The sequence below is a fragment of the Hyposmocoma kahamanoa genome, unplaced genomic scaffold, assembly GCF_003589595.1.
Source record: "Hyposmocoma kahamanoa isolate Upper Pololo Valley unplaced genomic scaffold, ASM358959v1 99702, whole genome shotgun sequence".
In the NCBI taxonomy this organism is placed as follows: domain Eukaryota; kingdom Metazoa; phylum Arthropoda; class Insecta; order Lepidoptera; family Cosmopterigidae; genus Hyposmocoma; species Hyposmocoma kahamanoa.
In genome coordinates, this window is record NW_020656001.1 from 627,887 (window position 1) to 655,843 (window position 27,957).

Below are 27,957 nucleotides of genomic sequence, written 5' to 3' on the forward strand. Positions count from 1 at the left end.
AGTCTTCGTTTGTTCGACTGACAGCGAAGCAATCAAAATTAGACGGTACTGCGATGACATTACAATTTAAATTCAACGTTTTAGCTTTTTCATATTCCTTTACATGTCACTACGTTTAAATAGGTTGGCTTGGCACATGTTTTTCGTGGTTTTTGTATTAGACCCGTCGTCCATTTATTTGTAAGTCAATGTATGGAACATTGTTATCGTGGAATACGTCGATAAGTTAAAATGGGACCGTCGCCATGTTGTAAAAGTTTAAAAATCGAATTTGTCCTACTGGCAACGCAAATACAAAATATTTTTTCAGCCTTTAAATTTCAAGCCAGCTTAATGTGATCTTGGAAGAGTTTGGTGAACCTTTTCTCCACGCTTCATTTCTTACTTAATAAACTAAACTACACACATGATTTAAAAAGGACTTAAACGTTACAGACCCGCGTTGGGATTCGAACCTGCAATCTTTTTTTACTAGTTAAGCGTTTTCCCAACCAGGCTATTTGCCACTGCTGTAATATTTGTATAGGTATTTATATATCGGCATTAAACGAAATATGAATGTTGGGTAGAGGAGCATGGCTCGGGTGCGTGTGCGCAGCCCACGAGCACGCGACACGACGGCACAGGTGACGATGAGTACTGCTGCAATAAATTTGAAGAAATATTAGTTCACTCACTTTCATAAATTATAGATGATAGATTCAGGCGTTGGTTTCCGCAAATCCATGCCTAGTCGCCCCTCGAGTCTCGCCGTCTGTGCGATGTAACTTAACGTGAATAAAATAAGAACACGCGGAGAAACTTTTACACAGATCCAACGTCGACAAGCGCCCGATGGCGACTGAAGGGGCAGCGGGTGGCGCGGCGTGTCTTTAAATCGCTGGGAAATTTACAAATTTTTGGGACAAATCTAAATTTAATAACTAAAGAACTTACATTTTTATTTACGTTGTTTTCAGGATTTTTTTATATGATCGGATAAACAAATGAGCACATTCTTTAGACGATATCCTTAGGTGTATCGTATTTTTTTTGTACGACCATTATTTAATAGTAAATAACTAAACTATTTGATGTAGCAACTGCCTTTTGCCCTATGCTCGATTCCCGGGCCGGGAGTAATATTTCGACTTATCCGAAGAACAGAGTCCGGTGTGATTATATAGCGAAAAGAGTATAAGTACATTACGAGAATAATTTCGTTATTCAAACTAAGGCCTATGTAAATGTGCTTTGAGAATTTATATATTTATTCCGTTTCGGAAATATAAAATCGAACAACGGTCGATCTGACATCCACAGCGAAGAAGAACGAACGAAATGTACTATGTCCTGAGAACAAGTAGTCTTACACATCATTGACTTACAATTATATGGACGTCGGGTCCGCGCTAAAAAGTGTCCGAACTTATAGGGCGTTAAAATCGTACATAGAGCGTCATTCACGCTTTAGTCTTCGTTTGTTCGACTGACAGCGAAGCAAGCAAAATTAGACAGTACTGCGATGACATTACAATTTAAATTCAACGTTTTAGCGTTTTCATATTCCTTTACATGTCACTACGTTTAAATAGGTTGACTTGAGACATTTTTTTCGTGGTTTTTGTATTAGACCCGTCGTCCATTTATTTGTCAGTCAATGTTACACATAGATCTTTGTTCTACGGATGAGTCGATTTGTAAGGCCTACATTTGTTTGTTTCGCGAATCTATGTGTATGTACATGGCACCCGCGACACAGGGTTTCCCGGGTGCGGGGCTATGTTGAGTGTGTGCGTTAATGAGCAAGACTGTTTTCCCCGCTTCTCCTCCGCTGGCTTGTCCAGTGAAGGTTAAATCGTGCAAAATAGCTGCGCTTGTGTTGAATATTTTTTTCATGCAGTTAATTTTATTTAAATAAAATAAATAACACTTGCGCTTGTGTTATATGCTACAGTCACCAACACTACCCCACAGAAATATACGAGACACGTGTTGCACCTCTCTACGAGGTGTCCTCAGGAGACTTTGATTGGTCGACTCTCGGCAAAGAAATTGAAATGGAAATGGTTCCGTGGCTTTCGAAGGCAATAAAAAAGTATGTCCATTTTCATTATTATTTTCATAAGCAATTACTCTACTGCGTTTTTTTTATAATGTTTTAGTATCGATTAAGGATTATTCAATCAATATTTTTATGAAATATAATGATTTGTTTTTTTAAATGACTAAATAAAATCTGATAATTGTTGTATTGTCAATTTGTTATGTATACACATTGTAAATAATATGTGACCAAAAATTACGTTACGGTATAAGAAGACAAGCAAAGAATTTATTATTATGTGTTATTATGTGTTTATTTCGTTTAAAATAACTCTGTAATTAAAAACTGTACAACTTTAGGATTGAGGACATTACGTAAAATTATTGCGAGTGGCAAGTGCATACTGTCTATTACCTACTAATGACGTCACGCGTGAGTTGACGTGTAGAGACGACAACGCGGTTTTTTTAAAGTTAGGGACTTGAAAACTTTTAAAATGATATTTTAAATTTTTATTGAATTGATATTCAATTATTTTTTGTGAAATTACTCCACTGGTTTGTTGTAATCATTAATACAAAAGATCGAACACTCAGAAAAAATTCCTTCGATCCGGTCGGATTCGAACCGACGTCTTCTTGCATACCGTGCCAGACGCTATACCAACTAAGCCACGGAACGAACCAACGGACCCAACGAATTTTTCTATGTGCTTGCGTCGTGTCTTTGTATTTGGTTTTTCAACGACTTTTTAGTCGTAGCGCCATATATGAGAAATCTATGAAAGATTTTGCCGTGCCTTAGTTGGTATAGCGTCTGGTACGGTATGCAAGAAGACGTCGTTTCGAATCCGACCGGATCGAAGGAATTTCTTCTGAGTGTTCGATCTTTGTATTAATGATTACTACTTTAAAATGATAATTTGATAATTGTATATGGTTATCATTGACTTACAATTATATGGACGTCGGGTCCGCGCTAAAATGTGTCCGAACTTATAGGGCGTTAAAATCGTATACAGAGCGTCATTCACGCTTTAGTCTTCGTTTGTTCGACTGACAGCGAAGCAAGCAAAATTAGACAGTACTGCGATGACATTACAATTTAAATTAAACGTTTTAGCTTTTTCATATTCCTTGACATGTCACTACGTTTAAATAGGTTGACTTGGGACATTTTTTTCGTGGTTTGTGTATTAGACCCGTCGTCCATTTATTTATAAGTCAATGATGGTTATGGTTAATTTTATAAACTTTACAAAAGTTGTCCGATTCCCTATATTACTGTGATAGTGGTTAGAACAAAATGTATGCTATTGTAAGTAAAAATATGACTATATTGTTATAATTTTTTGCTTTTTACTTTCATCATTCCAGAACCTATTTTAGAGGGACGTATTATTAAGTGTTTTACACGAAGTTTAGTCTTAATTTAAATTTCCAATTCCGATCACCGATCATCGTCGACAATTTGTGACTTACATTCTGGCAGGAGGCAAGCTGATTGACAGTGATGTTGGTTGTCCCCAGAACACGCTCTTCGCGAGTGAAGTCCGGCTCGCGGTGGAACGAACCTGACCAAAACACACAAAATAACGAGAATCATATTTTTTTCATATTGAACCGACGTCAAACCTTATGAAGAGAATGAACAACTTTTTTTAATATTTATTCTTCGTTTTATTTTGGCATTAGTAGTAAAAATTTTCGGGCAGGTTAAGGCATCTGATTAGCCATGCTGCCTTTCGACCATTTAATTTTCTTATATTTTTTCGCGTGAAAAATTTAATGTGTTTACGGTGGCCATTTTGAAACTCAATTTGAGCTAGAAAAAATTTTAGGTTTTTTATCATTTCGTCATTGTGTAATCTAAGCAATTTAAAAAAAGTGAAACTTGTCGCTTACCACCGCCTGTTACTTGATATCACAAAAAATATACTAATTTCTATAGCTTCAACGGTGAAAGATCAAATCGTGACAAATCCTGCAAGTTGGAGAAGGTTTCCTGAGACAAGGGAAGTGACCACATAATAGCCTGAACCTTTCACCTTGGCAGAGGCAGAATTACATACATAGACAGAATTATAGAAGTAAGTCAATAACCTGTAAGGAATTTTGCAAAAAATGAACACGTTGTGGGCTTGACTAATATAGGTACTCAAAAATGAACACTGCCAAAATAATTAATAAAAAATCCTTTATGTAATCTGAAAAGAAAGAAGTAATAAATAACAAAATGTTGGGTCAAAAATTCAGTGGTAAAACGAGGATTAATGTCTAAAATCATCTAAAATGTAATAAATAAGTTTCCGGAAAGATTATCAAAAAATACTATAAATGGTCAGAAATGAATTTATTGTTTCTTCAAACATTCTCCGTTAGCGTTAATGCACTTTTTCATACGAATGTACCAATTTTGAAAACATTTATGCCACTCCTCCGTGACAATTTCTGAAACATATTTTTCACACTCTTCGACAGCCTCTTCAGGTGATGAAAATCGTTGACCGCGTACCTGGTTCTTAATTTTTGGAAATAAATAAAAGTCACAAGGTGCCAGGTCGGGACTGCACGCGGGATGGCTCATAAAGTCAACGTTGTTCACCTTCAAAAATTCATTTGATTCATGGGACTACCGCCCGCATCGAGTATATAACCAGAAATAGAGACGAAATAAGGGCCATATATTCCTGGTAACACATTAGCGATACAGCTCTTATAAATATCAACTCCCGTTTGCGCTGAAATATAGACAGGCCAACTACTGACCTGAGTGTACGAATCCGTATATTCCAAAAAATATTCAGTATTTATTGTAATAAAGATAATCAGATCTCTAACATTGCCGTGCTGTTCTGTTCGGTGGTGTGGGAAACACATCATCGGTAATTAAATATGTAATTTTGCAATTTTCGTCCATTATAGCAAAGCTCAAGTTAACTGGTCGATTTGAAGTGAAACAGTTGACGACACCCGTCAATTGTTCGAACTCGGGCTAGCCAATCGGAGCGCAGTTGACACGGTAATGATATCGCAGAATAGTTTTCAAACAAATTAAATGACATTTCGTCTCTATTTCTGGTTATATACTCGATGACCGCCCGGGAGTCCCATATAACCGCTTGATGCTCCCCGAGCCGAGTGGTATGCGTAACACATTTCCTGGCGATAAAAAAATTAAAATATAGTTTAGCGTCTACTCTTCTCATTCCCCTAATAACACTCAATCTATAACAACCTTTTCGACATTTGCGATCGGGGAAAATGACTTTTATTTATTAAGAGTTTTGGCCTGGACACAAGTCCTTTTAGCCATGTCTTCGTTTAATTATCGGGATCCTCAATAAATATTTTCTAAGTAGTTCTAAATACATTACGTATTAACTTTCTCTTAAATAACTTATTATGTTTTCACTTTGAACAAAAACTTTGGATTCGTAATTGGTGGAATTTTCTGGATAAAATCTTTTGTTGTTAAAATAAGGACTTTCTAACTTTCGTCATCACTATTTCTTTCTTCGTATTTTCTTCATAATATACTTAAAATAAAAATAATCTTTGTAAAAACTGTACTTGTAACTTCAAAAGCCTGCCATTTTTCGATCGGATTTGCTGTTTGTGTGTTGAGTTGCTCACCATCAGACCGAGGTACTAAGTCAGGGTTAAGCTCGACGTGCTCGCGTCGTAGTCTGATAGCTCTGATGCAGAGTCCGGTGGCAGCAACTACCGCGACTACTGCTACAACGCCAGATGCCAATTCTATCCAACCTGTCCATGATGAGGATGGAACCTCTTCTGTCACCGCTGCAAATCAACATGGCACATAAGTAACGTTTCAAGGTGTACATATTTTATATTTTAGGACGGTCTCCGAGTGACTTGCACATCGGTGTTCGTGGTGCCATTTCTGAGGTCCTGGGTTCGATCCCCGGCCGTGTAGGAAACTAACTTTTCTATACTGTCTCGCGTCTGGGTGTTTGTGGTGGAGTCGTTGTTTCCGATTTCCATAACACAATTGATTTAGTTGCTTACTTTGGAATCAGAGCAACGTATGTTAGGTTGTCGAATATTTATATATATTTATTATTATTTATATGCCATTTCCTTCTCATGAACACAAACAATTCTTCTTCAAAGATAAAGTTAAAAAGTGAAAGAGCCTCTTCATGTTCTACATTTTTTCCATAGCGGCTGGCGTACACACGCCTCCATTAATACGGATGCCACTGACAAAAACTAGTTTTATTTCCTAGACGCCAAGTCTAGTCACATGTTATGAATTTTAACGTTATATTAATTCAATTGTCCTAACTTAAAGAAAAACATAACAGAACACAAACTGCAACTATGAATCCATACTATAAATAACACATGGTTTCATTGACGCTTTAAAGCGTCTATGGCAGTCACAAGGTTAACGAACAGACTTAAAAATAATCAGTACAGAGTACTAAAAAAACCGACCTCAAAAGTACGTGGAATTACATCTATTTGCTAAGTTTCATTGAAATATCCCCTAGTTCGCCACTGTACAGGACTTGATACTGGAGATAATAAAAATAGGTTCTCACTACGACACTACTCAAAGTATATCGAGAGAAAAACGCCTTGAATTGGAGAAATAGCAAAATCAACTAAATAATTGCTAAAAGTAATTGCTCCTAAATTAAAGTCAGGCGCTATTTATAAAAATAAATCTTCATGCGTGAACAGCCACCCTTCGAGGCAAGGTTAACTAACAGACTTAAAAATAAGGAGGTTTGCAATGCGACTGTATTTTTTTGTACATTACGCAAATTCTCCGATATTTATTAATCGATTTCGATGAAAATTAAAGAATAGAATAAGTTAAAAGTTAACATAGTCAAAAGGTACAATCGGCTGCTTTATTGCTAAACAGCAATCTCTTCCAGGCAACCTTTCAAATTATTACGGAGTTATAGATGAAGGGCAGTTTATGTTGCTCAAAGCAGCTGAACGGTGTATAAATTGAACCGGTTACACTCTTTCATAGAACGTACTACATAACATACATACACATTGCTACGTATACCTATACTAAATGTGTAAGAATATACAATACATAGAATACACTTGTGAAATTTATATACAATTTTATTTTATAAATTTAGCGTTTCCAAGGACGTTTATCGGACACCCACGTTGCGTCACACGTCGCGGTCCATACGTGTAAATAAATAAATAGTTTTTATCATATTATTACGTATGTTAGTCTATAAGGTATGTGTTTTATGAGTCTTTTGTAGCTTGAAAATAAATAAATAAAAAGTTATATCCCTCCACATTCATACCTAGCACTCTTCTCGTCACATGACATGCTTCTCTCCGCATGACATGTCCATACCTGCTAACCTGTTACTCCTCATCTTTTCCGCCACTGGCGCCACTGCCGCCACTTTCAAACTTCCCCTGATGTACTAATTCCTAATCCTATCCTTTCTTGTCACTCCACACATCCATCTCTATACAATTTATATACATATTTTAATTTGGATAACGAATACTTAACTAAGTGATAAATAATGTCCATTTACCAGTTCCTTAAATGAGTCGAGCGAATGATTGGAAAGTGGTTACTTTAGAACTAGTCCTGTTCAAATTTGTAGACAATATTCAATCTCTAAGGGTGACTAATTAAGGGAAGAATCCGCTATAATAGATTTCACGCATTTTCCGTTAATAAAATCATAATAAAAATCAATAAAACTTCTTAGGTTTTCGCGATTGTTACACATAGGAAATGAAACTATTTTTTCGGATTTAAATCGACATCGATAAAATTGACGGTCAGCCAACCGTGACCATTGGGCCTGTAAAGGGCCCGAAACGTCGGTTTTTTTCAAAAAACAGATATACGCTATTTAAATCCGGAAAAATAGTTTCATTTCCTATCAATAAAACTTGGCAAATAAGATGTAATTCCACAAACTTTTTAGTTCGGTTTTTTTAATAAAACATTTATAGCTTAGTTAAAATACGGTCTATGCTATTCTAAAAGATATAAACTTGGAAAGCTAAGTATAATTATTTATAAAATCATTCATAGAAATAGCAAAGAAAATCACCTGAAGCACTCAAAGGCGTTAGCATTTGTAATTGCATAGTCTTCGGGTCACTACGTCCTCGTGTGTTACTTGCATATACTACGGCAGTCAAGTTACGTCCCTCTTCAAATTCGGGGAGTTGAAAATGGCCTGCTGAGTCTGTTACGTTGTAGAATGTTGTACCGTCTTCTGCTATTAGCTCTAGGTGGATTGTTTGGGCTCGCCCGCCATCCCAGCCTGGTGAAAAATAAAATGTTCAATACTCTGACAGACACTTGAACGAAACAGTGAGGATTAAAAAAATCTAAAAGGGTTTTTATCTTATCGATAAGGCTTTCGGAACCAGAATATAAGTACGCGAAGCAAAATCATCCATTTTATAGAAACCAACCTTTCTTGCATTGCACTCGAAGTGAGTTCGGATAAGACCGCAGCACGACACACTCTGGAGTATTTGGTGGTCCCCCAGGAGCAACTGTGTATGCGCAGGCGCGTTTCTGCTCGCCGAACGAGTTGGTAGCCCGACAGAGGAGAGGTCCGATATCGCCGTCACGAGGCAACCATGTCAGCGTCGACAAGTACCGGTGATGATGGCCTGGTACTTTCTGAAGAAATTGCAAGCCTCGTAGAGTAAGTCAGTAAGTCCTCTAGAGCAAGTTATGGAATGTCCGTTTTTAGAAACGTGCTATGTATCGTTACAAAAATTCGCTTCTATTCCGTTCCGCCGCAATATAAATTGAGCCTTAGAACCGCAAGAATAAGTCGTTCGTTTGGTCATAAACAATACGCCTGTCCGCAGCAGCAGCAAGGGACACTGCCACTGCGCCCACGCAATATGCTCATATTTCTCTGGAGGATCCTTTCACAAAGAGCTCTACTGCTACGGATTATTGCTATAATAATGTTACAGAAAGTTTGAGGATCATCCCGTAACTTTTGTCACAATAACCGCTCACGCGATGCGCTCATCCTACCGCAAAATGGCGGCTATTTGGTTTCGCAAATTAGAAAAGGATTCAGTTTAAATACAAGTTTTTATAAACAAAAATTATTATTCTGCATTGCAAAATAAATACCCTCCGTACTACAACAAAAACATCTCAAATAAAATGCAATAATACACCGCAAATCCTGCACTTAAAAAGCACTAATGAAATTTTTGGTGTACTTGGGTAAATATGAAAATATTCCGTTTGAGTGGTTCTAACGTTTACCATGAAATTACTCCTTAAAGTATAGTTTATAAACATTTATATTCAGGGTAAACTTAAAAACTTTACTTACGGTATATTTTCATTAAATAAACACCGAAATCACCAGCCCAAACAATAACACACACGATTGTCGTGACGTATTTTTGAAGTTGTTTTTTTTTTTTTAATGACAGACCCAGGCATTAAAAACTTTATAGTTTGCTAGAGTAGTTACCGAAATAGCAATTAATATTAGTTCTTTTACCTGTTATAACTTCGATATCCGATAAATCGGTATAAACTCATCACCGGCACCTCTAGGTGTGGTATGCGTCTACGGCTGCATGTATCGCGTGAGCGGATAAGAAGTCTTAAATGGGAACACACGAATCGCGACTATACTCATTTGTACATAAGTAAATAAATACCTTAACACTAGTGTACAAAATTCGCGAATCAGCGAAGGTCCAGCTGAACTGCAGGGGCTCGGGCGTGGCGTCCACCACGCAGGTGATGGTCTCCGCTTCCCGCAGAATCGCGCCCACCGTCTCATCGCGAGTCGTCAAGCAGATTGGTCGGACTGGTAAACAGGCAAGATCATGGTAGACACCGTTTTCTAAACTTGGCCTGATTACATGTTCCTACACAGTTCTGGGGGTGTACTTTCGTTCTTCGTCGGAAATCTGTTCGAAACAATGACTGTCAAATAAGTAATTAAAAAAATTTTAAGGAAAAAAAATATTTTGATGGATTTTTGTGTAAAACTGCAGGCATTCTAGGGTTTTTAAGAGTTGTGGTAGACAGCAGTACTACTTAGGTGGCCGTTAAAATTAAAACATCAGAAATATCTGAAAAATTGTGGTCGTGGTGATTTAAAATATCATTAAGGGAGTAAATTTTCGAAGAATAACAATTTTTTTATCGTAATTAAAAAAAAAATTATATAAATTTTTTTTCTTATTTTTCCTCAAGTAGTTATGCGCAGGTCCACCCTCCAGCGCCCGCTTATCGTTGAATTTTGGGACACGCTGTATGTCAAGTAGGAATTCATTTGCATCCATGCGTCTTCTAATTAGGTCGAGTATTAATTATTTGACAATAATTGTTTCGGACGGAATGTTGGACGGAGAACGAGAGTGCAGCCTGGGCCCCTATTGAGAACTCTTCGATGTTTTAACCGAATCGTTCTATTGGATTTCGTTCTCGAATCGAAGGGCGCTTTCCGAGCTATTCAGTTACGCGTTAGATTCGGATTCGGATACGATAACGGTATACATTTTAAGACTTTAAAAGCCTAAAATATAGGAATGCATTAGACTTGCATTAAAATAAATTAATGAAATTGAACAAAATCCAGATTTTATTTAAAATAATAAGAGATTTCCATATAACATTCTTGCTTTGTAAACAATAGGACGTTCGGTAACTTTCATTCGATAACTGTGTTCTGAATAACGTTTGTTATCTTTGCCGGTCGAGAAGTTCGAGTAATCGTACGGTTGTGACGCCATTTAGGTTCGGTTTCGAAAACGACAGTTTGACGTTCGCTTTGGGTGTTGTAAATAAGAATGAAAAGAAATTGTACGACAACTGAGTTATCCTAAGGTTCCGAGCAGTGTATTTTTTTAGTTATTCCGGGTAGTAGAAGAAGGTAAAGGATGTGACGACGCTGACTTCCTTCATCCCACTTTTTTATCATCCTCTTTTCAAGTTCATGATCTAAAATTTTGAATTCCTTTGAAATTTTGAAATTTGAATTTGAATTTGAGTTCTCGAATTACCTTTCCCATCACTACTCCTACCTTTATTCTACCCGTCGTCACAACCGTCAAATTTTTTGAAACTAGTGAACGTGCCTCTTAAATCACAAATCACATTAATTTTGTTAAGCTTCCAGTCGTTTACTATTCAAATTACATAGTTATATTAGCATTACATAGCGTTATTGGAGTGAGCATTGTGTTATTTACGTTTACAGGGAATGTTTTATAATAATTGTACCTCTTCTTTTTATCAATTTATTTGTTTTAGTCTTTCTTTTCCTCTTTTATCATCTCTTACAATAAATCTTGTGGATCATTTGCGTTTCTCTAATGTTACATGTTAAGAGTCTTTATTTATTTAGAAATATAGAAAATATACGGTGTGAAAAAATGGTACCTAAACATTTTCACGATTAAATAAAAACACAAACTCACCTCGAAAAATTACAAGAAAACCGCTGTATTCAATAGGTATTTTAGATATACCAATGATTTTTTTTTTATATCAACTGAACTAAATAGAAGACGTATAATACGATATACATTTTTTAAATGGATTTTAATGCGTTTGTAAAAAAAACAATTCACAAATAAAGCCAATGTCCTTGCTGCTCGATCCAAGCAAAGTGAATCGTATTAGTAAGGGAAAAATTTTAATTGCTTAAAAAATAGTTCAAACTTACAACCGACATGCAACGTCACTTTGTCTTCGAAGACAGCAGCAGGCAGATGCGAGTTGTGAGCTCGGCAAATCAGTTCATGGTCATTGTCCCGCAGCGAGGGCGCCAAGGTTAGAGACGACACTGTGTAGTTGCCATCGTGGAGTTCCTGCCAAGGTTCATATCTATTTAAGAGTTTTTGCCTACTTTAGTGGGTCCTTCTGAGGTCAGATACACGTTCTGTTCATAAACCTACACAATAATAAGGCTTAGGAGACTTTTGGTGGCACCAAAAGCCGCTTTTAAAGAATGCAATTATAATCTTCATAGAAGTTCAACCCAAATGACTCTATTATTAAATATTAAGGAACTCGTTGTGAATTTTGCGGATAATGGGGTCTGTTAATTTTTGGTCTGTGTCTTCACTAGATCTCAGGTACCTTGTGGACGGTGGATCTGAGTAGAGTCTGCCCGAGATGCCACGTGATGGAGGGGGGAGGTACGCAGCCTACCACCACACAGTCCACGACGCGTGGTTGCCCAGCCTCGAAGTCCACGTTATTGTTCAAACGGATTTCCACGGTTAAAGGCGGAACTAAAACAGTATATATAAATTACACCTGTAACGAAATTAACTCTGGTGACACCACCCAGAACATCGGTGATATCGCATATGAAACTCGTTAAGTGTTTTCCGCCGCGACCAAAATTTAAAGCCGGATTAACATTTGTCTGACGTGTCGTGGCGTAACGCGTCAGATGGTTAGATTTATATGAGTGTGTCGCAATCTGACGTGACAGACACGTCAGACAAAATGTAAATCCGGCTCCACTATCGAATTCAGTTTATTTTGTTCTTATATTTAAATTAATCGTAAATATAGAAAAAGAAATATTTTGTTATACTACCATGCTACTACTTAATTATATTAGTTTCTATGTTTATTGTTTCTAATATTACAACTAAAGGGCTTGAATTTAAAACCATGAAATACACTGAAGAAAACCAAAAATTTACAAAAGATCGTTTCTAACAAAGCGCCTTAAATGTAGAATAAACGAGTGGACGAGGAGAAGACGTGCTTAACGTCAGAGCTACCGAGGTGGCTACTACAGGCTGACCCGATGTAAAGCGTATCTATATTCAAAGACGAGTCGATTATCTCTAACGTGGACGGTCGATAATCGCGAATGTTTAGACGAGGAAAGTTTTTTATATCCTTTCGATAATCGAGAAACTCTCTCCATCTAAATGGGCCTTTATGGTACGATAATCTTATGGCGATTATTACTTACGATAATCGCGTACGATTTTTCGTCACGAAGCGTGCGATAAACTTTCTCCATCTAAATGGGCCTAAAGACAAGAATTAATGAAACGAGAACGAAAAAACAGGTTGGGTTAAGGAATGTTGTAAAATTTAAAAAAATAATACAGTTCTATAAAGTGCACTACGAGTGTAATGAACCTAATATTAGCAGCAGTTCCAAATTTGTATGATTTTTGCGTCATTTTGATATATCCATAGTCGATAACGCAGTAATCACTGAACTCGATGGCAATTCTCGCACTCAAAACGGTTCGAACCGATTTGTACGATAATGTCATACGAGATCGTGTTGTACAAGTCGAAAACACGTAAGCAAGAATCTCCTTACTATATATTTCTCTGTGTAAACAGTCGAGGAGGCAATAAAGCTGCTTGCAAATCTCGTATGACATAATCGTAGGCGAGATTTTAGTTTTTGCCTGAATGTAAACATTATGATACGATAATCTTATGGCGATTATTGCTTGCGATAACGATTTTTCGTCACGAAGCGTACGATCAACGAGTATATAACCAGAAATAGAGACGAAATGTCATTTAACTTGTTTGAAAACTATTCTGCCATATCATTACTGTGACAACTGCGCTCCGATTGGCTAGCCCGAGTTCGAAACAATTGACGGGTGTCGTCAATGGGTGTCGTCAACTGTTTCACTTCAAAAGGACCAGTTAAATTGAGTTTTGCTTTAATGGACGAAAATTGCAAAATTACATACTTAATATTTAATTACCGATGAAATGTGATTCCGTTTGTTTTGTAATTAGATGTTTTGCTGTTTTTCCCACACCACCAAATAGAACAACACGGCATTGTTAGAGATATTATCTTTATTACAATAAATACAGAATATTTTCGGAATATACGGAGATGTACACACAGGTCAGTAGTTGGCCAGTCTATATTTCAGTGCAAATGAGAGTTGATATTTATAAGAGCTGTATCGCTAATGTGTTACCAGGAATATATGGCCCTTATTTCGTCTCTATTTCTGGTTATATACTCGATGCGTACGATAAACTCTCTCCATGAGCTTTAAATCGTTTTGTGTGCACTTACGATACATTTTGACGACAACACTAGCACTGAGAGGGTCGGTGACGTCTGCGTTCTGGGCGAGGCACTCATAATGCGCGTCGAGCTCGGCGCGTGTGACGTTCTGCACGCGCACCTCGGCGCGCAACACGCGTGGGCGCACGCTGTGCGCACGCTCGATCACTACACCATTACGCCGCCAGTACACCAGTGTGTCCGGCTGATCTGTAAACAAATAAATCTAGGGTCGGCAGACTAAAGCACATAAGTGATAAAAGTGCTTCATTTGTTAATATATAGGGTAAGGATGCCGACATGAGATACCATTTTTATTCTTGCCCGTAAAAAATAAATTATTGCACAATATTAGACAGGGAATTTAATGTATTTTATCTATGAAAGACAGTTTAGTCCTAAGTATAATATTTTTTTTATTATGTCAGATATTATTAAAAAATTCAGAAATTACGTCTCGAGCAAGTGGCCGCCTGTTGTGAGATACTAAGGGTTGCTAATATGAGATAGTATCTCAAATTAGGTTCCTTTGGGTTTGAGATTTAGATTTAGAGAATAAAGAAAGAAATTGTTTAAATTAAACATTTTATTGGCGAGACTTTTTAATCAATAACATCGTACTTCAAATTATAGGTCTAGTAACGACTTTATAATAAATATTCAACTTACATTATAATCGATGTCAGATTCTTAAGAATCACAGTGATTTTCTTAAACAATATCAAAAATCAACAAATAAATAAAAGACAAAAGTAGTTTTCTAAACATTAGATATATCTAAACACAAAGAACATAAAAATCGATATGCTAAAACTTCTCCACAATCCTCATGAGTCTACTTGAAACAGCCTTGACATTTAGCCCATGTTTCGCCTCTCGTGTCTTCTGAAAACCATCCGGTGCAGGAAGGACATTCAGCATCATATGATTCACCATCACTGCTGCTTTCTGCAAATCTTCATCCTCAGACCTTAATTTCTTTTAAATAGTCGTGTATGACGCTTACGTGTATCCTAATATGAGATATCTCATTTTAGGAACCCCAGAGTGTTATCTTTATCCTAATTATATATTTTTTTTGAGTTGGAAATAACCTCTTGAATAAAGTTCGAAATTTATGAAGCAACAAATGAATTTTACTTATGTACGTTAACCAGTAGATGTATTAATTTAAATAAACGATGTTGGATTTTGACTTATGTGCTTTAGTCCGCCGACCAAACTGTAGTCATATTAGAAGCAACGTTTTCTTGTCTTCTTGATTGGAAAATCTATTCCGCTTTTGAGGGTGGTTTCGCCAGAAGGATAGTATGTATAGTTCAAATTCAAATTCAAATTCAAAATAATCTTTATTTCATAGGTAAGCATTATTACACTTGAAATCGTCACAATGGTTAAACTCTACCGCTCATTCGTAAGGCAGATTCCCCTGAGAAGAATGAGCAAGAAACTCTAGGGGTTGCTCTTTGTAAATAACATTTACAATATTTTTTTATTTGAAACATCAGATTGAAACTACCTCCATGAGCTAAACGGGTTACTACCACGGATTTTTGTCATCCAAGTACGCAGAAGTTGTATAATAACCTTTAGTATAAAGTTTTTGTTTCACTATAGTTTTAAACCTCGTGAAAGGCAAATTTTGTATATCAACCGGAATCTTGTTATAGAAGCGTATACATTGCCCCTTAAATGATTGTTTGACTTTGTGAAGACGACTATCAAGAAAAGCTAGTTTATTTTTATTCCTCGTATTAATGTTATGTCTGTCACTATTTTTCATAAAGAAATTACTATTCCTTTTAACATAAATTATATTTTCATAAATGTATTGTGAGGCTAGTGTAAGAATGTTAATTTCCTTAAACTTATCTCTCAAAGATACTTTGGGGCCCAGATTGTAAATTGCCCTAACTGCACGTTTCTGCAGGACAAAGATATAGTGGTTATGCAAACATTTACCATCGTCAACCTCGCAGATGAGTGTCAAGTCGGAGCCGAGGCTGAGGGGCCCGAGGTATGCCCTCTTAATTTCCTCTCCTGCTTCGTCGTATATCCTCGGAGATCCCGGAGCATCTGTTCAAAATTAGTATAATAAAAATTTGTGTGACATTGTCCATCTGATCTTTGCGATTTAAAGCTCTTAGTGTCATTACAACTGTTATGTGTAGGCGAAAACTACACAAGATGAAGGTTTGATCAAATGACTATTTATTTATTTAGAATGGATAGACAACACAATACATATACAATGTATAGCTTATAAGCATTGCCTTACAAATAAATGGACGACGGGTCTAATCATTGACTTACAATTATATGGACGTCGGGTCCGCGCTAAAAAGTGTCCGCACTTGTAAGGCGCTAAAATCGTATACAGAGCGCGACACTCCGCTTTAGTCTTCATTTGTTCTACGGACAGCGCGATACTGCGATGACATAACAATTTAAATTTCGAATAGGTTGACTTGGGACATTTTTTTCGTGGTTTTTGTATTAGACCCGTCGTCCATTTATTTGTAAGTCAATGGGTCTAATACAAAAACCACGAAAAAAATGTCCCAAGTCAACCTATTCGAAATTTAAATTGTAATGTCATCGCAGTATCGCGCTGTCCGTAGAACAAATGAAGACTAAAGCGGAGTGTCGCGCTCTGTATACGATTTTAGCGCCTTACAAGTGCGGACACTTTTTAGCGCGGACCCGACGTCCATATAATTGTAAGTCAATGCTTATAAGGTACCGTTTTTATTACACGCACATTCTTTCTAACCATTGACCTTCCAACAACTGGACGACGGGTCTAATAGGAAAACCACGAAAAAATATCCTGCGTTAATCTATATAAACGTAGTGATACGTAAAGAAATATAAAAACAATGAAAACATTTAATTTAAATTGTACCGTCATACTACTGCTTAATTTTGCTTGCAACAATTTAAGGCCTAAAAATTCACCATATTAAACTTAGTGAAAACTACTTGAAGATAAGTGTTATGGAAATTAGCCTCTACTGGCAATATTCAATAATTTATATAGATACAATATCATGTACACGCGATTGATGCTCTTTTTGCGATTTTATGCTTTTTGATGTGGATACTTTTAAGCGCGAATCCAAGCGCTAATCCAATGTCGATTTCTAACTACAATTTAAATTTTTTATTGACCTATTGCCTTGTTACCACCTCCGTTACTTAAGTATCTAGCTTAGACATAGAATGCTCAAAAAGATCCGACTGGCACTGGAGCTAGTAGAAATTTTGCTTATTGTTATCATTGGAGGTGTTATTTCTTCATATAATAACACTTACCAACCAGCCGAACATCGATGACGTAGTCGACAGAGGGGGACGCCTGGTAATGTACACGGCAGCGATAGGTACCGGCGTCCTGGTGTCCCACTTTCTTTAACAACAGTGAAGTATCGTCATGGCAGGTTTCGCCATCACATGACGTGCCGAAGATACGATCCCGGTTCACCGCTCTGAAAGTATGTTTAAAATAAAATATATTTTTGTATTAAAAAAACCAACCTCAAAACTAAGCTTTTCCGTTTTCGCTGTGTTCCTTACCGAAACATCAACGACAATTGAAACACAAATGCAGGTCTCGTCAAAACTAATCAGATGGCCCCAAACACAAGGTAGCTGCTGGTCAGTTTAGTAGCAGCAGGTTTTTTTTTTAATAAAAAAATAAGTGTGCACTCTCCTCTATCTCCTCTATCTCACCTGATGGAAAGTGATGACGAGGTCGACGATGTAGCATGCACACCTAAATAATGCCTATTCACTCTCGCCTCGAAAAGGCCCAAGTCATAGCGTTCGGGAAGTAAGCCCGCAGGCAAGCAATTAAACTCTCTAGCGTCGCTATATAAATGTGGAGGCCAAAAGTTACGTGCAAATCCTGGGAATATCCACAACATAGAGATGGAACCCCAGCCCATGACTAGTCCCCCGATGATGGAAAGGAGAAGGCGGAATCAAATTATGCCATTCCATCGCACACTCTCCGCGATATATCTTGTAGAATATCGATAAGCAGGCAACTCTACGGCGGTGTTCAAGGGTAAGGATGCTGGTGAAGTTACAGGCATATGGGACTTGTCAACTTTTGTTTTAGAGTGAGGAGCGCATGCAGTGGTAGTGCCCCTCAAATCTTTGCAATTTAAAGCCCTGAGCGGCACTGCAACTGTTATGGACAGGCGTGTCTCTTACCACCAGGCGCACGACTTGTTCGTCCCGTTACTTGGTATCGTAAAAAAGCAAACTTTTTTTTTTTTTTTTTTTTTTTATGTTAACCAGTAGGCAAACGAGCAGACAAGCCACTTGATGGGAGGTGGTCATTGTCGCCCATGGACATGAGCAATACCAGAGGCATCACCCATGCGTTGCCGACTCCGGAGAACCTTGTTTACACGTCTTTTGAAGAACTCCATGTTATAGCGCAAGGGGAACACTTCAGGAGGAAGGCCATTCCACATCTTACTGGTTCGGGGAAGGAACGAACGAGATGCTCGAGTGGTCGTGACGTGCCAAGCATCGAGGAAGTGGGGATGGAGTCTTCTCCTTCGGCGGGTCGTGCAGTGGTAAAAGAGTGACGGAGGCACTAACTCAAAGAGTTCGTCTGAGCACTCCCCGTTATACAGACGGTAGAACACACATAGAGAGCCAACATCTCTCCGCAGACTAAGGGGCTCTAAATCGTCTGTGAGCATAGGGTCGTCGACAATTCGAACAGCCCGACGTTGGATGGAGTCAAGTGGATCAAGCTGATACTTGGGTGCTCCAGCCCAGAGGTGCGAGCAGTATTCCATATGGGGCCGAACCTGAGCTTTGTATAGCAAAAGCCGGTGCCCCGATGTGAAACACCGCTTCGCTCTGTTGAGCACACCAATCTTTTTAGAAGCCATTTTGGCTTTATTCTCCAAATGACCCCGAAACTGGACTTCGTTCGAGATGTCGACGCCAAGGATGCCTATACTATTAGAGGTGACGAGGGGAGTGCCTTGGAACTTAGGCGCTATAACAAATGGAGTTTTCTTAGCGGAGAACGCGCAAACTTGTGTTTTTGTGGGGTTAAAGCGGACAAGATTTTGTCGGCCCCATACGGAGACTTGCTCCAGTGAGGTCTCGATTTCAGACACAAGTTGTGCTCTTCCTTCTACCACTTCCTGTTGGGTCATATTTGCACGGCCAGTATAAAAGGTATCACCAGTACTGTCATCCGCATAGCAATGAATGTTACTTGTCAGTAACATATCATTGATATGCAGGATAAACAGGATTGGTGATAGCACTGACCCCTGGGGAACGCCAGCGTTGATGAGCATGGAGTCCGAGCAGAAACCGTCTAACGCAACTTTAATGCTCCGCTCTATCAAAAAACTGGCGATCCAGGTGCAAAGACCATCTGGGAGCCCGTAGGATGGTAACTTCGATAGAAGAGCCTTGTGCCAGACCCGATCGAAAGCCTTAGCTATATCCAAACTCACGGCCAATGCTTCCCCCCTGCTTCCACTTCCAAACAAAAGAAACAAATCCCACAGTGTAAAAATAAATGGCAGTAACTACTGCAGCAAACCAAAATTATGCGATTCTCAGAAAGGGTTGCCGTTGCACAGTGCAGGTAGTAAACCCGCCAGAGACGAGCGACACGCTTTGTTTTTATGACGGACCCTTGGCCGCGCGCTGGTTTCGCTAGCCAAATGAAGACTGTTAGACCGCGTTTGGACACGCGCTGAGATGCGACGCCACGCCAGAAGCAAGCGTCAAACCCAAGCCAACACATGGTATAAAAGGCCAAGCAGGACCAAGGACAAATCAGTCGAAGTTGAGAGTTGACATCCAGCAAACAATTGCTCTGTAGGCTGTCCCGATCACACACTGTGTAAACACTATCTAAGGTCTCAGTTCCGATCTACATCACTGCATAATTCGGTATAAGCAAAGAAGAAGCTCAGCTCTGAGTACAATTCGCTCTTCGCCTCTAACATTAATACGCCGTAACGTCAAGATGAAAACACAAGATCATACTTTGTGAGTCTCCTCTGGTCGCGAACATTGTAAATTTAAATAGGGTCAAGCTGTGTATACAATTATAATAAACAACTCGTCACGTGTTTACTTCTTGCGTCGGTGTTGTAAGTCAGCCGAGACGAACCCAATGCAACTGGGAGTGCAGTCCAATTGGAAACCCTAAACCAACTGAAGTGCCAATACGAATTATATTCCGAATAGAGCGAGTGGCGAGAAAATATATAGAGCGCTATAATTAAAATAGTAACATATAACGATAATACTTATTTATTTTAATGGGAGTTTCCACGTAGAGTTACGGGACAGAGATGTAGAGAAGAACACTATCTAAGTTATTTTGCTTACGTACATGGTTTAAAAACGATACCTCTAATGAAAACTAGGCGAAGTTTATTTTTTGGTCTTTTTCAGTTATTTTTGTAAACAACCATGTTTATTTATTAATATTATGCTCCCCAAATTTTGTGAAACAAAAATAAAAGAACATTAAACAATATTGAAAAACGAAAATGAAAAAAACTAAATAATAATAATAATAAACCATTTATTTCAGGCCATAGCCTACAAGAGAATGGTGTTAGTTACAAAAGAAAACCTTAAAACTGTGTTAGAATGATTGCAATGAATTTTGAAATATTGATAGAAAATTTAAATATTGAAATTTGGAAAATGCACAATTATTACTTAATTTGACCAATTGTAATGTTTATCCAAAACTTTAAAACTGTACAGTCAAAACGATGGGCAACATCTTCAGGATGCCATTGCCATTGCCATTGTCACGCACTCACTTTAGCAGAGCCGACACTTTTTTCGCCTAATGTCAGAAAGAAACAAAAAACAAAATAAGAACACAATAGGTTCAAAAAGTAAAATGTCATAGTGTTCATTGGAGGTATCGAAAAGGTCAATATTAATTCTTTGTTGCGAACAAACTTGCCTTCTCTCAGAATCTTCATTGGGAAATCGATAGAGGAACTCGCGGTCGTTCTTAAGCCACAGTACGTATGCGTCCGGGCCGTCCAAGAAGACCTTCCCTTGTCCGCAAGGCAACCGCGCGTCGCGACCTCGAACTGCCCTCAACACTACAACTTCTGCGGAACATCGAAATACATTCGAATCAAATCGTCGATTAGCAAACAACACCACTCCAAAAGGCTTTTACTTTTAAGCATGAAACACATACAATTCCATAAATAGACAACCTATTACTTAGGCTGTCGTATATTATAAGATTGTCGTATATTATTATTACTTATGCAGCTAGAATTTTTAGTAGCTCTACTAGCTAAAGAGTTTGTCCAGGGAACTACTGCTACCTTACCGATTTCTGCCGCTAAGCAGTAATGTCAGCATTACTGTGATCCGGTTTTGAAGGGTAAGGGTGCTAGTGAAATTACTAGGCACATGGGACTTGTCAACTTATGTCTCTGTGTGACGGGTGGAGTGGCTGTGCCACTCAGATCTTTGTGATTGAAAGCTTTGAGTGGCGCAACTGTTATGGACAGGCGTGTAGCTTACCATCAGGCGCACGTCTTCTCCGTCCCGTCACTAGATGTTATAATAAAATGCAGTTTTGACACTCTCTTTTAAAATTACTTCAACTGATTTGAGCGGTGTGGTTTGCAAATGAATGAATGCCATTTATCACAACGTTTATCACAACAAAAGGAATTCAGTCATTTTTGAGATTTTTGTACAAAAACATTATGCGTACCAACCTAATACCCTTATATACGTAGTACCGTATACCATTTATTTTAGGCATGATATCCTATAAAATGCCAGAAGTCAGGCGAAAATTGGCTCTTCTAAAATATATGTTTTACACACATACATAAGCTCACGCCATTGTCCCACAGGACGAGTAGGCAGAAACTACGAACGCCATCTTACTCTATCCTTACACAATCGAAAGTTGTGTCAGGATAGATGCATGAACTACCCACCTCACATGCATGAACTACCCATTTCATACAACTTCGTTTACTCCTGTCACTTCGGATCCCAACCTTTTCGAGGACATCACTGATCTGGTCAATGTAAGTTCTACTGGGATTCTTAAAACCGTTCCATCCACATTCGCGTCATAAATCTTTAACAATTTTTTGTTAATTTTTAGTAAGAGGATGTCTCATTAACCTTCCTTCATTAATTCAAATTCCTTTTTTTATCCTGCCAGTATCACGTTACGTCCTAGGTCTACTCGTTGTTTGACCCGCACAAAGATACTAAGGCGGATGCCATTTTACACCCTACCCATGATCGAATCCCGTAATAGAACTAAAGAATAGAATACCATAGAATAGAATATAATAACGCTCACATACTCATAGCCCCGCACTCGGGAAACCCTGTATCGCGGGTGCCATGGATACACCCATAGACAACCACAACTTACACCCACACTCACGAGGGAAATAAATGTAGGCAACACAAATATTTCTCCCGGCCCGGGAATCGAACCGGGGACCTCTGCGTGGTAAACCAGCATGTTAACCGTTCAGCACCTGAGGCAGTTATGATGTTAACATGTTTAATAACCAACTGAAAGTTTCAAACATCCGCTGGTTAGTATTTGTAGATGGTCGTCACCCAAAGCTCTGTGGTCCAAATTCCGCATTTTACTTTAACCGGTCAGTGATCGACTCAACCCTTACACTATGATTTACATATTTAGTTATAAGTACTGTAAGTGTAAATGGTACAAAATAAATAAGAAACAACAAACGACCGCAGGACGAGTACAAGTATAAACAAGTCTTATCAAATAAAGTTTTGTTCTGGTCACTAATGGCGCCGTATGTCAGCTTAGATACATTGGAAATCCATAAACACTGTGTGGCCGTGCTTACAGTATTATTTATTACAATCATGCCTCTTTCCCAATCCGCACTGGGCACTAGCATCAGTCTTGTGAACTAAAATCGCTTTGATCTGGCCTTTTTACAGACGTCCTAAATATGGTGCCTTAGAAGTACATAACTTTGAAGTTTACTTTCCACACAAAAATTATTTGGCGCAAATATCAATAGATATACTAAAATTGTAATGACTTGAACCTGTACTTCTAATGTACTATCAACCAAAAACAAACATATTTTTTTTTGTCCTTTTTTTCTGTGCGTTTATGCATGCTGATCACCACAGTGGTTGAATTAATTTGAATATAGTTTACGGTAAAGTATGTAGATAAACTTGGACGTAGATTAACATTTAATGTTTATTTTACTTAAATCGGTTGACAAATAAAAAAGATAAGGTAGTGGCACCAGTGACCGACAAACACCATTGGTCGACATTTTAATTTCTAATAAGATTTAGGACAAAATTTTCTATCATAGTAACACGTTTCTTATTAGTAAGTGTCATTTACCGGGTGTTCCTTATTGTAAGGGTCGATTAATGGATTTTTCGTCTTTATTACTAGACATTTAGAGAAATTCTAGTTAAGATTTTTAAAAATAATCTTTATATAATTCATTATTGTGATAATATACAGGTAAGGTACAATAAAAGCTTAAATACTGTTAAGTAAAACTAGAATTTTTAAATTATATGAATAAAATTGGGTCCCCGCGGCAAGGTGCCCAAGATGCTGGCAGGTTCTCCCTTGGGTTTCCCAAACACTGTATTAATGTTTTAGATAAAATTTTGTACAAATGAAGGGCACTGGGACCCCACAGGCTAATAATTACAATAGCTTTTTTTAAACATAATACAGCATAAACTTTCTTGAAGATTATGTCTGTTAAGTAAACTAGTCATTATTGATATTATGTTTAAAAACAAAAAGTTTTTTCAAATATAAAGACACTATTCCCTGTTTACAAACTATAACTTAAGGAATAATTTCATGGTAAACGTTAGAACCACTCAAACGGAATATTATCATATTTATCCAAGTACAACAAAAATTTCATTAGTGCTTTTTAAGTGCAGGATTTGCGGTGTATTACTGCATTTTATTTGAGATGTTTTTGTTGGTAGTACGGAAGGTACTTATTTAGCAATTTATAAAAACTTGTATTTAAACTGAATCCTTTTCTAAGTTGCGAAACATGAAAAGACCGATGACATGTACTCGGACTGGTGTAGCCTTACGGCTGGCGTTCTGCGGGGTGGGGTTTTATCACCTATACTTTTTTCGGTCTTTATCGGTGGAATTACATCATTACTCACGTCTTCTTTCCATCTCTATGCCGATGACCTTCAAATCTACACTGCAGCCCGTCTTGAAGATGTAGTTACTGCTATCGGCACATTGAATTCCGACCTACAAAAGGTTTCGGTGTGGGCTAAGAACTACGGACTTCTTTTAAATGCACAAAAGTCCCAAGCCATAATTATTGGCAGTCGCCATTCCATCTCCAAGTTTGAGTCTATGGTGATGCCCAATTTAGTTTTGAATGACACCATTATTCCTTTTTCCACTTCAGTTAAAAATTTGGGCATCATAATGGACCAGACACTTCCTTGGTCGAAGCATGTCGCCGATGTAAGTCGTAAAATCTTTGCATCACTTCATTCCCTCAAGCGGATGCAGTACTTTCTTCCTCTGTCTACCAAATTTATGCTAATACGCACTCTTCTTTTTCCTATTCTGGACTATGGTGACGTCTCCTATCTTGATCTTTCGGAGGACCTTCTTAATAAATTGAAGCGGCTGCAAAATCAATGTATCAGATTTGTGTTTGGATTGAAAAAGTACGACCACATTTCCAAGTTTAGAGATGAGTTGAAGTTGTTGCCTATTCGTTTACGTAGAAATGCTCAGATTTTATGCTTCCTCTATAAAATCCTGTTCCATCCCACTTCACCTAGCTATCTACGTGAGCGTTTTCAATACCGTCAGGCTATGGGTGACCGCCTGCGTTCTGGCACCAATTTGTCCCTCGTCCTTCCACAACACAGTTCCCAAAAATATTCGACCTCGTTCACAGTAAATGCTGCCCGTATGTGGAACCTTTTCCCGGTCGAGGTCATACAGTCGCCTTCGGTTCGGGTTTTCAAGGGTTCTCTTTTGAAGTTTTGGGATTGTTCAGACTCCACATGTTAGAGCTTTTGAAATATTTATTTACATTTGATATATTTATTTATAGTTTTATTTTGTACATTCAATTTATTATAGACTTTGTATGTATTAATGTATCAACATTACTTAATATATTTATATTCGTATGTACATTTGATTTATTAAATTTATCTGTGTATTTATTGAGTATAGTATATTTCATTTCTTTACTTATCTATTTTTAGTACCACCCCAAAAACCAACTTTCCTCTCAGATTTTCAAAGGTTAGTTGGAAGAAATCTCTTTATGGGATAAGCTCGCCTTTGTACACAAATATTTACATTGTTTCTGAAAATTTGTAAGTTACTTTGTGGTACAATAAAGTGTTTAAATAAAAAATAAATAAAATAAAAGTGCATTAACGCTAACGGAGAATATTTTGAGAAACAATAAATTCATTTCTGAATTTATTGTTTATAAATGTATAGTATTTTTTTCTTATTAATTCTGGAAACTTTTAGTGCGCCACACGTACATATGTTTTAAAAAACCATATTGCAATGACACACTAGAGAACATTTTTATACAAAATACCAGTGAATACTTTATAAACGTCATAAAAACATTACGACATTACGTCGCGTCGGTTTGAAAAAAGATATAAAAACCGTTTTTCCCATTTTGTTTTAAATCAAAGTACTTTCTTATCAGATTGTTGTTGGATTTAACAATCTAGTACGATTAATCGGTAATGCAGTCCATCATCAATGTTCTACAAATCACGTAGTTTACGTGTACGTGTACGTATAATGTGAATGATTACTATAGGTCTACCCAACCTCAAAATTGAGGGGAAAACCTTTCAAAAATTACCATTTCTTTTTAAACTTAACCTATCAGTCTTTAAAAGGCGGATTTGCCTCAGAATTCTCTGTTAATGTCCCAATCGGGCGAGGGATTGTATAGCTCGCCATGTAACAAAACGATAGCGCGTTTTAACTCGATCGCTGCGCCATCTCTTGAGTGGTGGGAGAACTAAAAATGTAAGGATGGCGAATACTTCACATGAACAGCATTTAAGGAATATCTGACCTGAACGAAATACGTATTTATATTTACGTGTGAAATTAGAAAATACACATACTAAGTTGCTTAGTCATCGGAATAAAAGGTATACATTTCTACACATATGAAAGTATCATTTTTTAACGTAAAATAGTGATAAACACAACATAAAAACGAGAAATGAAAATATATTTATTTATAATGTATACGCTTCTAACTAATAAGATTCCGGTTGGTATTCAAAATGTACCTTTTACGAGGTTTAAAACTGTATTGAACCAAAAATGTAATATTAAAGTTTTATTATACAGTTTCTGCGCACTTAAATCATAAAAATCGAGTTTAGGTCTTGTTTATAATATGTTATATTTGAAAAAAGATATTCTAAATGATACATATGTACAGACGGCAGCACATTAAGCTACACATAGTCGTGTCTTGTTCTGTTGCATTGGAGGTGATTTTCGAACAATGATTGTAGCCTGATTTGCTGTTGACACAAATATCTGTCTGCAAGAACAATCTCCTTTTGTCAGAGCCAACATGTACTGCCGCGAAGACGTTCTAATAGACTTTGCATACACGTTTGGTCGTATAGTACTTTGATTTATCTGTTTGGATTTTACTAAACTGCCTTCGTGGCTGAACGGTTACCATGCCAGACTGCCACGCAGAGGTCCCAGGTTCGAATACCGGGCCGGGAAAATATTTGTATGGGCTACGTTTATTTCTCTCGTGAGTTTGGGTGCAATTTGTGGTTGTCTATGTGTGTGTGCGTTATTATTATTATTATTGTTTTTCTAATAAGTTGAACTAATTGGAATATTTTTTCCAATTAGTTCAACTGATTGAACTTCTAGAATAACTTAGTGGAATAGATGTTTTCTCTTTCGGCTACCCACAGTCCGTGGTCCGTTTCTCCGCCCGCGCGCGTGCTGACCCGTGGCGGCCTGTTCGGATCTGGTCAGTAAATTCAAAGGCGGGGCCCCAGAGCGCGCGCGGCCTATCCTCTCTACGCACCCGAATAATCGCCAGTACGCGTGTCGGCCCGTGGCCGCCCGGACTCCGGTTTGATATCACGGGCCGTGGGTACGCACCGTGATAGGGCGAATACGTTCAATAATGATCAGATCCCCTAAATAAATATAGTGTAAATAACCCTTTGAATTTCTTACCTATTGTTCTCATGGGAATCTGTGACGATTTAAGAGTAATTTGCTTACATTTGATAGAAAGACATATTTGTTGATTTTGAATTGGAAGTATTTTTAATATCGAAAACTTATGACGGGCTCGTTAAAACTTTTTCGCGTGTCCATAAGACGTATCCAAGTAACACGCTGTAAGAAATGCTTTCAATCCAACGATTCTGTCTCGCTCCAATGAGTTCTACAAGTTTGTTAATTTTAAGTTTACCTGTGTCGAGTGCGACGACAGTGTCGAAGACGCACGCAAAAGCGAGTACCATGTATGTGCGGTACATCATTATAACTTCTGAAAAAAAAAAATTGCTGTTAGAATATAGGTGTTATACACATACAATACCATTAAAATGTTTCTATATATTTTTTCCAAAGTTGATCACTGTTCTACAGAATCTACCAAAGCTATTTGAAGTAGTATAGACTCTTATAGTTATAAACAAATATACAAATAAATAAGAAGTTGCGTGTACGATAGTTCCTAATTAAGTCCCTCTCAACTTAATAAATAGGAATGTAAATAGTGAGTAAGGTACCCTCTTATTTGTATAA

General features: G+C 37.6%; 1 protein-coding gene across 1 annotated transcript; it reads right to left on the reverse strand.

Moving 5' to 3' along the window:
* Window positions 1-327: 327 nt before the first annotated feature.
* LOC113239156 lies at window positions 328-27,689 on the reverse strand. Its single transcript, XM_026476027.1, has 15 exons — window positions 27,620-27,689; window positions 21,064-21,217; window positions 19,389-19,604; window positions 18,732-19,304; window positions 17,400-17,572; window positions 16,047-16,160; window positions 14,094-14,294; window positions 12,146-12,300; window positions 11,730-11,874; window positions 9,712-9,863; window positions 8,482-8,695; window positions 8,112-8,327; window positions 5,662-5,829; window positions 3,508-3,599; window positions 328-642 (listed from the first exon to the last, which is right to left on the reverse strand). The coding sequence occupies exons 1-15, from the start codon at window positions 27,687-27,689 to the stop codon at window positions 544-546; spliced, it is 2,742 nt and encodes a 913-aa protein (XP_026331812.1). The 3' UTR covers window positions 328-543.
* Window positions 27,690-27,957: the final 268 nt, after the last annotated feature.

What these genes read in the sequence shown, in the direction of transcription:
- LOC113239156 (XM_026476027.1), bottom strand. Translation starts at nt 27,689, where the DNA reads ATGATGTACCGCACATACATGGTACTCGCTTTTGCGTGCGTCTTCGAC. An exon ending in CATCTGCGAGGTTGACGATG is followed by an intron (nt 14,295 to 16,046) that starts GTAAATGTTTGC and finishes ATTTGTTTACAG; the next exon opens with ATCAGCCGGACACACTGGTG. An exon ending in AACGCCTTTGAGTGCTTCAG is followed by an intron (nt 5,830 to 8,111) that starts GTGATTTTCTTT and finishes GTTGATTTGCAG; the next exon opens with CGGTGACAGAAGAGGTTCCA.